Here is a 15,208-nt window from a genome sequence, read left to right as displayed (position 1 = left end):
CCATAATGCATTTACACAGGTTGTTGTTTTTTTGTGAACTAAGCCACATGCAAATTGGTCGGTGCGTGACTCGCTATTTCCGCTCATGCTGTCTGAACTCTGTCTCTGAATGGCATAGCCATCAGCTTAAACCTGATCCTCCATGGTGCCAGATGTTGTATGTTGCAGACCATTGCAGAATGCTCCGCAATGGCCTTCCATCAATACACAATTCTATTTCACCACATCCTACCCTCAATATTGGTTCAGATTTGAGCAGTAGCACAAATCAGAATGATTTTCCACATACCCAAGTGATCAAGTCTGCTTTCACAAAAACCAAAGAGGTAGAATTCAGCATGAGACAATTCTGCACTGGTATTGTGCCTATGCTTATTCTGGCTAAAACAATTTGGAAGTGGGTGCTGTTTACGGTGCAGACATCACAATTCAAGATAGGAGTCAAAATGGGGTCCAAATAATGCTTTTCATGCAACGTAGACACAGTGTTGGTTCCCGTGAAGGTAACTGCCCTTTTAATGATGGTTGCAAAGACTGTGCTCCTCAGATTATCAGTAAACTGATTGAGGACTCTAGTTTTGTGGGCAGCACCTTGTATCACAGTCCTCCTGAGTCGACTTAGAATAACACGTTGGTTACTTCTATTGTAACTCTGTCTAGGTTAGAAGGAGGATGGAAAGTTCTATGAAATGTAAGAGTCCCTCCCCTGGCCATCCTAGAAGCACTCTAATTTCTGAATCTAATTTCTGAACAGGTGCTGCTGTGCATTTTCAAGCTTTATAAACATGAGGGGTAAAAAAACCTGAGTTTTCAAAGAATGAAACCTGAGATTCTTATTATTCTGACAACATTAGCAAATCCCATGCTACTGAGTTTGATTCCTCTGAGCTCCTCTCTTGTTCAAATTGGGAGGTGATTTCCCCCATTCTCTTTCCTGTAGATCTAGCAGAAATAATTATGGTGTTGAAATTTAATGATCTGATCTTCTCAGACATCTTTTTACTGAAGAGTATAGTTTTTTACAGGTGTATTAAAAATGAAGGTTGTAATTTGCCCCATTGAATTTGTGGCTTCTCCCTTGACTTTGAATATTGAGAAACGGCCCCATTTGCTGTTGCTTAAGTGATATTAAGAACATAACTTTCATCCCTAATATTGGGGTGGGGGAGGGGTTTGAACTTACAGAAATATTTTTGGCAGGATATGTAATGTGATGGGGAAATATATTTTTAACTAGTACAATAGCCCTTGGAAATGTAGTTGCTTAATCCATGTGATATGATGGACACATGTTTTTTTGTTCCTGTGAAAAGAGTCTTAAAGATGCCCATTATCACCATTGCTGGCCACTTCTTTGTTTTAGAGAAATGCAGCCTCTTGCACTAATAAACAGTGGAGATAGTGCAAAAGCAATTTAGTTTAAACATGCATAATATGAATTAGTGTATTGTCATTGTGGAGAGACAGATGAAAAAAGCTGTCTAAATGTCTCTCTTGACAGTCCCTTAAACTCTTAAATGACCCCCTTGTATGCTGGAGTACAGCTGACACTGTCCATATGTCCTATTTTGCATAGTTAACACCCAAGAAAGTTGCTACTGTACCTTCCTCGGCCAGAGGAACAGTTCTCCTAATGCTCTTTCTGAAGGTAAAGAGGGATGGAAAGTGGAGAAAACCCCCGGACTCCCCCGTCCTTTACTGGTGCAGAGAGTGAAGCAAACACCTGCTGTTCAAATTCCTGTGCTGTGCTTCCACTCATAACTCATGGCTTCTACATTCCCATCCTTTCTGTGTGTTCTTTGTCCAGGTGGGAGTTTGCTGCAAAGTTCTGCTCCTGTAAATATCCCTGGGTCCCTTGGAAGTTCTGCCTCCTTTCACTCTGCCTCTCCTTCTCCACCGGTCAGCTTATCATCGCATTTCCTCCATCAGCCCCAGGGACACTTAAGCCAATCAGAAAACACATTCCTGGGGACATCAGCTTCTCATGGATCATTAGGTAAATGCCCAGTGCGTATGTGAGAGTGTGCATGTGAACATGTACATACCTGTCTATACCATGTAAGTATTTTCCTTTTATCTTAGCTTTCATTTGAATGTCCTCATTTTGTGTTGCCACCTAACATATCTTGTGCCCAATGCCTATCAGATGAGGAAGAATTCACTAAGCCTAAGGACATCCCAGTAAGAATTTCCCGCACAAAATAACCAAACAATGGATGAGTTAAAATAGTCTGGGATATCCATACAACAAAGAGCAAATGTAGCAAAACACAGTAGGAAAAGTTAAGCAAATTCCAAATTGTAAGGATGACCCAAGAGTTAAATTCACAGAAGGTAGACTTTCTGCAGCTAAGAAAAAGAGGCAGATGGTCTCAACAGTAGCTCAGTAGATGGATGAGCATCTATTAACCACAGCAGTAGCATCCCATCAACAGAGTTGCTGCTGTTTACCAGGAGAGGGAAGGGTAGAGGTGAAGTGGTGAAGTCAGGGCTGTGTGAACACACCAGCAGGAGCACTGGTTTGGCCCAACCAGTTTGTCTGTACAAACCTTACTACCACCTCGCTTCTCCTGGCAAACAGCAGTGATTCTGCTGCTCAGAGGCTGCTGTGGCTCCATCCCACTGGGCAAGACACTCCTGCGTTACAGAGTATCAGCAATCATAGAAAAAGGTTCAAATATGTGATACCATTCGCAGTTAGCTTCTGATGCACTTGGAATAGTTGACTTTTTCAGGTTTACACCTGTTAGTCATACCTGGTCAGTTATAGCTAACAGACATGAGCTCTGAAAATCAGATACTTGCAAGCCTATCAGAAGCTAAATATTTTATCTCTTCCTAAACAGTTTCCAAAAGACTCCTGGGGTTGTATCCAAAACATTTTCACTTGTACAATGGGACTTCTCCCCACCCCCTTTGTTCCCTAAATCTGTTCTAGGGGTTTCCTCAACCCTCCAGAGTAGATTTAGGGAGCAGAGAGACAGGGGACGTCTCATTGTGTAAGCAGAAATCCTTGCACTGATTGAATGTGTTGGTTGGATGTCAGTCACCCTTGACATTCAAAGTATAGAAAGGGCTCAGTGTTCCATGTGTAACAGACCTAACTTGAATGATGCTCCTTTAAATCATGAAAGCTGTGCAGTGATGGGAGTACCTTTGAGTTTGCTCAGAGTTCCTTCCATTACCATTACACAGCCCCACAACTGGATCTCTCACTGCAAAGATTAATCAGACTGGGTTCCAGGAATACTTTCCATTTTCAAGACAATCCACCCCGTACTGTCTGTTTAAAGGAACATTTGGCCCGCTTTAGAACCAGGGGTGGTGTGTTCCATTTCACCGTTTGAGGTGAAATGGGAAGTATCTCTTTGCCCTGCTGCTGCTCTGACCACTACCACCTTTGGCAGAAAAGTGGCACCACCGTTGGCGCTGATTTGGGGCAAGATCATGCCCCTTTCAGTGTTGATTGCACAGAGGCAACAGGGCAGACAGGGCACTCGTGGGCATGCCACCTAGGGGGACTTCTGCCACCTGAAGCAGCAGCCTCACCTTGACTGGTTGAGCTCGGTTGAGGACAATTACATCAATTTTTGCCATGGTAATAGGAAGGCAAGAGGAGAAGCATTCCTTTATTGTTACTTAGAATCTTCCTGGGCTGGATTCTGGCATCAAAATCAGGTTCAAAGGTTAAGCATTGGCTCCAGTTAAGAAGACATGATTATACAAATGAATCTTTACAGCCTGGGGGGTAGCTATAGTATCTACAAATGGAAGCACCTCAGAAAATTCAACACTTGGCATTTGCTGAATGTCCTATGGACAGTACAGTATAGAAGTGTGCCTGTCTCTGGTAAAGAGGCTTAAAGTCTAGGCAGGACACACAGGAGAGAATAAGGTAAATGACAAAGCAGTGTGCAGGAAGTATGTGGGAAGAATTAAGAACTAGGTACTTGTTTTTATGTGTTTAATCACGTCTTGTCTATCATCTGTATAACCACCCGCTTGGTGCATTATATTGCAAGTGGTAAATGTGTACATGTTTGATTTTATTTACCCTGCCCTTCAACCACTATCAAGAGTAGTTTACAAAGAATTAAAATTATACTAATTTTACAATAAGCATCTTGTGCATGTGTAGACTCAATTCAGATCGTGGCCTAATTGTAAGCCAAACCACGGGCATCTGCATTATTGACGCTCATTAGGCTGGCTATCAGTTGAAAATGTGTTTTCAATAAGTAGTTTTGCTATATATTTTTTACTCCTGTATTAAAATGTATTCCTGCATAAAAATAGCATGCATACATAGAAAACCATAGCAAGCCAGAGTCTTTAAATAAAGCAAAACATATGGCATTTTAAGAAGCAGAGTTAGCTTTTATAAGTGATAGAGTATTTTTATTGTTTATATCATCTTCTGCAGTAGCATGTGCCCTTGACCTGGTTCCTCTGCTGTGACCTAATTTATAACACAGCTATGACTGGAATCAGGATGAGCTCACACTAGCCATGCTGCTTAATAAATCAGTGTGGTGAGCAGTGCCTTAGTTCCACAGGAAAAACTAAACTGTGATGGGTAATTCAGTGTGAAGAAGAAAGCTTTAATAAAAACACCTAGAATAGTATTGCAGATATTTTTCTACTGCACCTTATTCTACCGGAGCATATTTTTGTAGGAAATACACTTTATTTTATTTGTTTAACAAAATTTACATGCCATTTGATTGCAGTAAGCCCTCTAAGTGGTTTACAAGAATACATAATTTGTTATGACAGAATAAGAGCAGCAGTAGTGGTGTGTCGGGTGGGGTGGAGCTGCAAGGGCACACTTCTGGCACCAGTGTTGCTGCCTGCGAGGGGCTGGGATAGGTTGAGGCTGTGCAAGCACACCAGCAGGAGCATTTGACTGGCTCTGCCAGTGCTGCCACGCAGGCTGACTTCAGCCCTATCCAAAAGGAGCAGCTCCACAGCTCCACCCCATCACATGGAGCACTACTGGAGAGCACTCTCTGTTGCTCCACAGACTCTGTGGATCTATTTGCAACCTACCCTTTGTATGTGTGAGCTCTGGCAGAAAACAGCAGCGGAAGAAACTGTATCCAATTTATTCCCACCTGGTTTGGGATGGCAAGCCATTTTGCATTATTTGGAGCAGAAAAAGCAGTTTTGCCTTCAGGTGTAGACTCAGCTGGGAAACTCAGCCAATCCCTGCCCCTGGTGTTATACAGGTGTTTTTGCAAGCACATGTTCATTGCACAGTACATTTTTAAGCACTCTCATAAAAATGTAAGCTGTGCAGTGAGCTTTATTTCCCTTAGTATTAAACACTGCCTTATTCTAAAAAATAAATAAAACAAAATCTGAGGGCCAGTTGTTCTGATGTGAAGTGAGCTGGTTCCTCAGATGAACTTCTGAGTAAGATCAGCAAAGGCACAGATTTGGACACTAAAAATGGCTTAGTGCTGGTTTGCACTGAAGAACTTCATGTGGTTAATAGATCTTAAGTATTGCAATTGTAGATTCTTATACAAAAGTATTCAAATCACATATGGGTTTGGTTTGTTAAAACGGTTCTAATTCTGATCAAAACAAAATGGTGTAATATTAGAGACAAATCTGAGTGCCTTTCAAAAGTAGAAGTGTGAATTGCAACAACGTTTGGGATAAGATCTAATTAGATTGATTAATGAAGTTACAAGATTAATGGCTAAGGGCTTTTTAAAAACAATCCACACACAGGTTTTGCTGTTTAACCAGGCCTCTGCTTATACTGGCAGTCGCCAGCATATCTGTTTTAGTTGTGCTGTGGCCAATGTCTCACGTGGAGATCTTCCCTGTGTGGTGCATCTAAGCCTGTATCTCTCTGCACAGCAGTTATAGGTTAGATGCAGTACAAAGTGCTCAGGAGCACTCTTGGAACCAGCATGCCATGTGTCATATTTTTTAAATGTAGAGAATATTTACCGTGTTGCCATTTCTTCTGTGTAAGCCGGAGTGACAAACAGGTACTGCAGGTACATGAATGTCCCTCCCTAGAATCCCCAAATGAATCAGTGCCCTGTGAAATATTGAACCATTTCATTCCCTTTCCAAAACAGTGCCGGGCAAGGAAAGGGGTAGTCCAGGGATATATGTGACGTAACATTTCCCCCCTTCCTGTCTGCATGAAACAGGTTTAAACGGGATGAACAGCAGCATATGGGAGCACTTTGCTTCTGGAAGTTTTTCACCCAGTACCTCGCCTGCATTTCTGTCGGGTCCAGGTGCTGCTGAGCTGGCCAGGCTGCGGCAGGAATTGGATGAAGCTAACAGCACAATAAAGCAGTGGGAAGAATCTTGGAAACAAGCCAAACAGGTAGCGTCTGCTGGGAGGGGTGAGTGAGAGTGGTTTGCCAGGATACTAATGGGCAAAAGCATCCACCTAACAGCTGAATAAATAGTTTGAGGGTCCAAAAATAATATACAAAGTCAGATTTGGTGTGTGTTATACTGTAACATAGTTCCTTCACAGCAGACACGGGGGTTTTGTTTGTTTTTCTTTTTTAGCTCTTATCAATGGAGAAAGAAACCAATTGATACCTTAGATATGCTGAGGAGTAGGTTGCAAATTGTAATAGGATTTGAAAATGTTCATGCCAAGGTTGCTAGTGTTCCTCTAGGAGTATTGGCTTTTTTCCAGTTGTATCTGAGCACACCTTTCCAATTGTCCCAAGCTTTTTGATTTATGTATCCCCTGACCTCTTCTTTTTGTAGTAATGCTCTAATTATTTTGAGGTTAGTAGCTGTGCACTGAAAGAATGGTAAGCCCCTCCTTCTGCATTCAAGATGCTTTGTAAATGTTCTCCCTCTGGGGATGTACGTTTCCACCCTGCTCTGGCCAGGTTGGCTAACAAGACTAGGGTGGGTGTGAATATACGCTTTTTGCTAAATTGCTTTTTGCATTTAGTAAATTGTTCCCTGAGCTGGTGTTAGGCGCTGGAGTCAGGCATAGGTCAGCAATAAAACGATAAAGCACCCGATGCCAGTGAAGTTAATTCTTTATTCAAAGAAACAAAACAGCTCAGTCCTAGTGATCACAGCAACCCTTCCCAGTAGGTCTTGCCCTAATGAGGCAGTTGTGAGGAGTGAAGGTCCCTGCCTTCCCTCTGCTCTCTAAGGCTCCTCCTCCGGTTCCTTCCCCAGCAGGCTAAGGCTCTTCCACCTTGTATCTCATTGCTCTGCGCTCTTCATTTCTCTGTGTGGTCTGGGAGACCATCAGGGATGGGAGCTGGTTGCAGTAGGAGAGGAAGACTCCCTGGCTTCTGCAGCCTGCCCCTACTCTGCCTCTTGACCCCACTCTGCTTCTGCCTCTGCTTCTGGAGTGCTCTCTGCCACAGCCTATTCCTGCTCACTAAACCCTGTGGCCTCTTCAGCTTCCAACACCTCTTCCTCCTCCCAGTTTGCTCCTGCTTCTCCCTCTGACCATACATTGTTGTCCCACCACCAATCCCCTGGCTGTGAGCTTTCTTGCCCTGGGGGTTCCTTTGGGGGTTTCCCAGCTGGTGCCACCCACCGCTCTTCAGTATCCAGCCAGTCCATAACAGCTGGGCAGGTAGGATGCTCCACTTTAAGGCACTTTGTTTTTTTCCCCTGTTCTCATGTCAAAGCCATGTAGCTAAAATAACCTATAGAGGAGTTATGGTAAAATGTGGATGCCTGGGCTAGAAAACCTTTGTGTCACTTCTGTGTGTGCGGATTGAAAGGATCTCATTAGCTCAGGGGTGTGTTCCCAAAAATCTGTCTGGGCAATTATTGTGCCGCAAGGAAAGAATGGAAAGAACAGCCCAGAGCTGGAGAAGGCTGCCTTTCAGGCTTCGGGGGAACAATTTACTAAAATAATCTATATAAGTACACAACTACTACTACTTTATTTTAACTGCTTTATTATGCTTACAGTAATAAAATACCAATTCCTCCCCCATCACCACCAAAATAGATACATGGTGTCTTCTTGCCATGTGAATATATTTTTGAGAAGATAAACACTCTAGGATCCAATGTGTGTGCACACCTTTTGCCAGTACTGTGCCCACAATGTTTGCTTGGGAAATTTGCCATATTTTGTCTCACACTGATTTCAGGAGTTTGTATAGATACAAGAAATCTGCTCCATATACAAAGCCTTTAAATAGAACGCTGGGGAAACTATTCAAGCTGTGGAGTGAAGCCAAGTGAGGAGATGAGAGAATTCACTTCACATCCTCCTCTCCCACCCCACCCCCACACTGTTTCCCAAATTACAAATGACTTTTCCTTTGGGATACACAGGCCTGTGATGCTTGGAAAAAGGAAGCTGAGGAAGCTAATGATCGTGCCAACACGGCAACCATAGAATGTGAGCTCGCCCGGGAGCAGAGGGAGGCCTTGGAGCTGCAAGTGAAGAAACTCCAGGAGGAAGTGGAGAGGATCCACACTGGCCAGGACCCCCAGTTCCTGCGTTCCGTCTCTGATGTAGAGACCCTCTCCCTCTCCACACTCTATAATCTCCAAAAACAGCTGCGTGCCAACCTGGAAAGAGTTGATAAGGTAGGTCTGAGTGAGAAGTCTTGTCCCACAATTAACTTAGCTTTCTTTTTGAATCCTTAATAAAAGCAGCAACTGTGAAGTTTGCATTTTTAATCCATGGTACATTTTGAACCCCATAGACTTCTCCCATTCTTTCTTGGATGAGGGGGGGGGGCGTTTTATACTAGAATGCTCTCAGCTAGCAGGCAAGGCTTATAACATGGTAATAGGAAAGGGCATTTCCCTCTGGATCAGAGTATGGTATGTCTGGTACCTGAAAGCAAATCCCACATTGGGCTCCCATGTAATGACTTGGGCCTGTAGAATGTGCTGAAATGGCACACACAGACTCCCCATGTTTCCGGGTGGTTGAAGGAAGATGGAAAGGGATTTTATTTGGTGGTACCTAACTTGACACTGCCTTAAAAACATTTACGGTCCCATAGCATTGATCTTGTGGGGGAGGGGGGAGAGTCAAAATGTCATCTTGTTTCCCCCACAAAACCTATACTGCACAAGAGCTGCATATACACATTTCCGTGTGAGATGGGGGTGGGGTGGGTGGGGTTGAATTTGCGGGAATGAACACAGACAATTTGGTGGGGGGGGGTCCTTTTGCCCACACATTCCATAGAGCTGCTTTCTAGGCAAGAGGAGTAACAGCTGTATCCTATGCATCTTGGGTCCTGGCTGCAGCCTAAGCCACTTCCTTCCTTCAGTGACTTAACAGAGCCAGCAGGCTGGAGGAGTCACTGCCAGGAGTTCGATATATGCCAAGTTCACGAGGCACGGCTGCCATCTATGTCATTTTGCATGCTGTCTGCCCAAAGGAACTTTCAGAACAGGTGACGGGAAGAGGCGAGAGGGATGTGGGGAGGTAAGCCAGGTCAGGCATAGGAACAGGGAGGCGGCTGCAGAGAGAGAGGCAAAGGACTCCGCCTCTTTTGTACTCCAGTTTCTTCCACCGCCCTCCTGAAAATGTCTGTGGGTTCTCCCTTGTCTACTCCTTGTGAATATCTCTGACCTTTTAATGGCTGCCTCCTGAGTGTACCAGGGCTCTGTTTTGTTTTGCTGACAACCCCTTTGGTTTTGCCTCCCATTTCTTTCTTTCCAGGCAGTGTTTCAGATGCAGTCGGTGAAATGCCTCAAGTGCCAGGAAGAGAACCGGGTGGTACTCCCGTGCCAACACACTGTGCTGTGTGAAACGTGTGCTGAGGAGGGCGAATGCCCCATCTGCCATCCCAACAGGCCACACACTCTCCAGTCGTGACCCTACTAGGACATTTGGTTTAGCATATCACACATAGAACTTTTTAACTTTATATATATATATATATAAATATAATATGAATATATATATATGAATATATATATATATATATATACATAAAAACAAAAATTAGTTGCAGAGCACTTTTTAATACTTTGCATCTCCCATTTAAAGGTTCCCCCACCCACCCAGTCCTGCTAAGTCTAACTGCTTAGGGACTTTTATGGCTGTTTTTATGTAGATCAAAGGGCAGTTTGCAGAGTTTGTTTCCTCTCTTTCCCCTCCCCCTTTCCTATTTAGGATGTAACCCTTTTTTAGTCTTTTCTGAATAAAGATTTAGAGGGAAGGGGAAGAGGGGCTTGCAAGTGCTTTCCAGGGTGAGGACTGGATCTGTGGGGAGAAGAGACACGGAAATCAAATTTCTGATCATGTCTTTGTCCTCCTTCTCTTGGCTCTTACTTCATCATCATTTTCATCTTTTTAAAGCAGCTGACATGCTCTTAGCCTAACAACAAGAGAATCCCCTTTGCAGTTCTTCCCCGTTGAGAGCTTCAGGCATTCAGAACTCTTGTTGGGTGAGGATCTTTGGATATCTGTTTGAAAAACAAGCATTCGCTTTTTAAAAGTCTTTTTACACACTTGTAGGTTTCTACCAAAGCAACAAAAGGAGCAAAATTTCAAACAAACCGGTGATGGCAGGCCAGTAGTCACAATAGTTTTACTCAAAAGCATTACTTATCAGTGGAACTTCGTAAAGAGGAAAAGTCAGAGTTGGTGGTCTGTATTCTCTTGGCAATTAGGATGTGCTTCAGAGCTGTGGGTAATGCAAATGGAAGGCATTCTAGGTGGCAGGTAGAGGTGGAAGTGTGAAATGATGAAGACCTGCTTTGGAAAAGCCTGTGTCTTTTCTGGTTGCTTGCTGGAGGTTGGGGCGGGGGTATTCTTCCTAGGCTTTGTTTTCATTGATAATTAAATGGAGGTAGGTGGAACCTTTTAAACTTTTTTAGTCTGCCTAATACAGGCCTGCATAACTTGTGACCCACCAGTTAGGTAGGGTAGCCCTTTGGGACTAAATCAGTTTCCTGTTTTTGTCTGCCTGCCTGGGACTGCAGAAATGGGATATTGGTCAAGTATCTGGCTAGAGGGTACAATGTTCAGTTGGTCTACATTTGGTCAGCTGATGCCATGTTACACACCCCAAACCTAATACTTGGTACTTCCTGATGGGTAGAAACAATATGTCTATTCCCCTGCTGTTCCCATACCACGAATGGTACTGTTACTAGCGTCGCGGTGTAACATATCCACCCTATAGTTCAGACAAGGGTTGGTTTTTTGCTTTGAGTGTTAAGAAAAAATCATTCAGGTTTTTTAACAGAACAAGCTCATCTGTTTGCCCTGGACAGCACTTTGTGTTGCTAGCATACAGTAAGATGTGGTGCACCACCATGAACTTGGGGAATGTAGAATGTGATAGAGTAGCGGGGGACATTTTCAGAAGTTAACACTGTGTGTTTCTATCTTGCTGCCAAAAATTTGGAGTTGCATACTGAATTGAAACATGGATTTCCTTCAGATGTAATTTCTGCAAAGTAATAGCGGAGATATTGTGAGGAAGAAATAATTTTAAATTCACAGCCATGGGACAAACACAGAATTTTGCAAATGTTCAGGGACCCCAATATGAAAATGTTTCCAGTGGCAAGAAATAGATTCACAAAATGCAGAACTGGGAGCAGGCAAACAGAGAATCCAAGATATTGGAATATCCTCTCTTGAAAGATTAGCTAGCTGCTTAGGTGTCAAGTGGAGTTACGTTCCTAATCCGCTTCACATTCTTCTGATTTATAGTGAATGCCACGAGGCCGTACTTAAAGCGCTGTTCGTAGGCAAGAAAAGATGGGGTTGCCCAGAGTCCACAGTGTTTCACTTCTCAAATACATTCCTTTTCCTTCTGACTAGGGAAACCTTCTTACTCTTCTATCTTACTCCTCACTAGTTTAGGTTTCCGGTGAAGCTTGCCTGTCTTCTTTGCAGGAGGATATCGTTGGTTGTGATCCCTGTTTAGCTATAGACGATCTGGGGACACCCAAGGCTTTCTATAGTCTTAGGCTGCGTCTGGGATCAGTTGTGTTTGGTCCATTTGAATTGTGTGCAGTCCAATCTTTGTAGCCCAGAGGCTTGGGACTGGTCCCCAACAGATGGGAACATTCATCAGGCATGTATGTGATACACTGTTTGCACAGCCCAGAGAGTAATTCTGGAGTTGGTGGGGGCCTGATCCTCCTGCCCTTCTGCTTTGGCATCAAAAGCACCAAGCCGAAAATGAGAGACGCTCCCATGCAGACGTGCCCTTTCTACTGCTCTGCTCATTCTTACGAAAGATAATCTAGTTGTTCCTTTGGGTTAGCATCTCTGTTAACTCTGGGTCACCGTAGTGTAGCTGCAAATGCCCTTATTTGTCTGGGTACCTGCAGTAGACAACTTCCATGAAGATGGAGAACATTCTCCCAAAACGACCATAAAGCCTGAGTCTATAAATGCATTCCTCCTTAATATTGGGTGTGCCCTTGCTAGAGAACTACTTAGACCAGAACCATTTGTCATGGACAGCATTGACTACTATTTATATTGCCCATCTCTTACTGGGCACAGTGCATCTAGCCTTGAGGGATACATTTCATAGGTTAGGCTTTTTATACAAATAGAAATCTTTTTGGGTCCCAAGCAACCATCAGCTGGATTATCGGAGCAATCATTAATTTATTTCTTGTGCTTTTGTAGGCCAGAATGAATAAGGTTTCCAAGCTCTGAGCAGAACTTAACTACACCTATTAAAAAAGAAACTTACAGTGCAATCCTAAGCATGTTTACTCAGAAGTAAGCACCATTGAATGCAATGGGGTTTCCCCTAGTAAATGTGTTTAGGATTGCAGCCTCCACTAATAATTTCCATTGAGATTAAATTTGCACTCTTCCCAGAGTGCTTTACAAATGGTGTTAACTCACTGATTATGTGTTAACCTTTGATTATGTGTGGTAGGCTTCCAGGAATATATATTGGGGCCTAAATCCAACTGACTTTCATTGAAATTTGTGGTTTGGAATATTTTTTGTGTTAAGCTTGTATCCAGTAAATGTGTCGTCCTGCAGTTCCCGAGTGGTAGAACTCCCACTGCAGTTTGTTTTGACTTGTTCAGACATTGCAACAGCCTGTAGGCAACAAAAAGCAACGGTCCAGTCCAGAAGGACTCTAATCTGTCATTTTGAACTGGGGAGTTTGTTTAACATGTAAAAGTGTAATATTTAGATTTATAATCTCACTCCCTTGCTCACCAGTCTCTGCGTCATTTGCAGTAGTTGACCCACCTTTCCCCAACCTGGAAAAGCACTGGAAACTCTTAAGTTATCATTCTTTTTCATAAGGGTAATCCAGCTACTCACTGTCAGGTTTTTCCTCTGGAGTATTTTCATATTTAATGCAAGTACATCATTAGATTTGCTTCCACAATTCCACCCTCCCATATTTGGGGGGCTAATATGCATTCCCAGATGATCTCAAAGTGCAGCTCTGTTTAGGATTTTTTTTTTTTAAATTAACTTTTATGTTTGGTAAAACTGCTTTTTTTCAATGTGTATATTGTACTAGTATCTGTTGTGTTTTTTTAAAAGAACACCTAATTGGCTTCTTTCTTTTCTTTTTTGTATGGAGAGACGCTGCTGGCTGACTCTTGTGGTTGTGTTCGTTTTTGGTTGTAGCCTTTGAATGTCTGTGCCATGGGGCTTACCTGGTCTCCAAGGCCAGCAAACATGCCTCAGTCTTAAGGAAAGCTTGTTTGTTTAAAATATGTGAACATTTTTAAAACATACACACACAAATTTAAATTATGGGGGAGTAATAATACTCTGCTGGAAATAAAATGTACTAAACTATTTTGGTAACTAACTTAAAGATCATAGGAAATAAACTCTTTGAATCGGGTCTACAGTGTTTATACAGAATTGCAGCCATTTTCAGGCTCTTTGGTGGTAACTGGTTTGTAACACTTAGTTTTGTAAACATTGTGTTTTATTGCTTCCTCTGCCTTTCTATGTGATTGTCCATAGTGAGACGATGATTTTGTGGGGGGCGATTTGTTTAGTCCTGAATTGCCACAGCTTTGTGTAACTCCAACAGAATCCTACAGAGGGTGTTAGATGTGTCACTGGTCTCCTCAAGCGTAACTTAGAGGTAGTTTCTTTGTCCTGTTTTTAAGGCCTGGCAACTCTATAGAATCTTGCTGGTTATCAGATTCCTCTTTCCCACTCCCCACAACACCCCCTAGGCAAATTGCTTTGCTGGTGCGATGCAGGGGAGAAATTATACCAGAGGCAAAAGCCTGTTTACATTTAGTGCCACAGCCCAATCTGTCTGTTTTATTGTGAAGGACCAAAGAATCCAAAATGGGATTTAAAAAATAAATAAATCTCCCAACCCCACAAATTCTGGACTGCTCCCCGTCCAATTATGCTTTTTCCTCTACCTCGTCTCTGTCAGTATAATGCATAGGCACGAGGAATAGCAGCAGGCTGGTTTTATCCACACCTGGGAATCGTAGAAGCCCACGCTTCTCTATCCCATTCTTTAGCTCTTTTAAGACGCACTTTTTTTAGAAAAAAGAAAGCCTAGATTTCTATGAATTTTGATATTGAAATGAAATACCTGAAATATGAATGCGTTTGTTAGGTACCAAATGGAAAAGCAAAACCAATCTGTTTTGTAACTTTGGGTTAAGTTTCTGCATAGGAATTTTTTGTTTACCGGGATAGGGTGGGATGAACCATGAATGAGAGGAAATATGCATATTTTTGTTTAACCGAAAGCAAATCTTGATTGAGCTAGTAGTTGCTGATTTGAATAGTACCAGCTCAGCAATGGGGGGGGGGGGGTTTAGGCCAACGGGATTATGTGATTGGGTTTTGCCTGATGCTAAAGCTATTATTTGGTGCTAGAGTAAATCATCCTAAATGCACAGCCCAAGGAGATGTGCTTGGATTATGAAAGTTCACACACTTCTGAGCAGAATGCCTCTTGTATTCCCCCTCTGGCCTCTATGCCAAGGCCTATTGGGGGGGGGGTCATTCCAAAAGTTTGGGGAGGACCTGCTAATATGACTAATTTTACCAGCCAAGGGAATATTGTGGTTGCAAAAACCATAGTATCCAAAAAGGCTGGTAGACTTACCTTGATTAGCAGTAGAGAACTATCAGGTAGCTGAAGAATTAGTAGAGAAATAAGTGTTAAGAATTAACCTGTATATGCTTCTTTTAAAACAATTGGCTTTGTGGGGCTGAGGAATTTCCACACATTCGGGCAGATGACCGAGTAATCATATAGCTCAGGGCGCTGGGCTA

At 42.9% G+C, this 15,208-nt stretch overlaps 1 protein-coding gene across 5 annotated transcripts in view; it reads left to right on the top strand.

Annotated features, from left to right (window-relative positions):
- UNK (unk zinc finger) overlaps window positions 1–13,796 on the top strand; it is a 51,276-nt gene extending 37,480 nt beyond the window's left edge. For all 5 annotated transcript variants that reach the window (XM_083598131.1, XM_083598132.1, XM_083598130.1 and 2 more), the window contains 4 exons: window positions 1,808–1,996; window positions 6,174–6,355; window positions 8,308–8,565; window positions 9,659–13,796. In XM_083598131.1, coding sequence (XP_083454257.1) covers window positions 1,808–1,996; window positions 6,174–6,355; window positions 8,308–8,565; window positions 9,659–9,814 — 785 coding nt within the window. In that variant the 3' untranslated portion in view covers window positions 9,815–13,796. The remainder of the gene's footprint in view (window positions 1–1,807; window positions 1,997–6,173; window positions 6,356–8,307; window positions 8,566–9,658) is intronic.
- The last annotated feature ends 1,412 nt before the right edge of the window (window positions 13,797–15,208 follow it).

Source organism: Podarcis filfolensis (assembly GCF_964270895.1).
Source record: "Podarcis filfolensis genome assembly, chromosome: 2".
Lineage (NCBI taxonomy): Eukaryota > Metazoa > Chordata > Lepidosauria > Squamata > Lacertidae > Podarcis > Podarcis filfolensis.
Note: the sequence above shows the minus strand (reverse complement) of the source record. Positions and strands in the feature narration are given on the sequence as shown.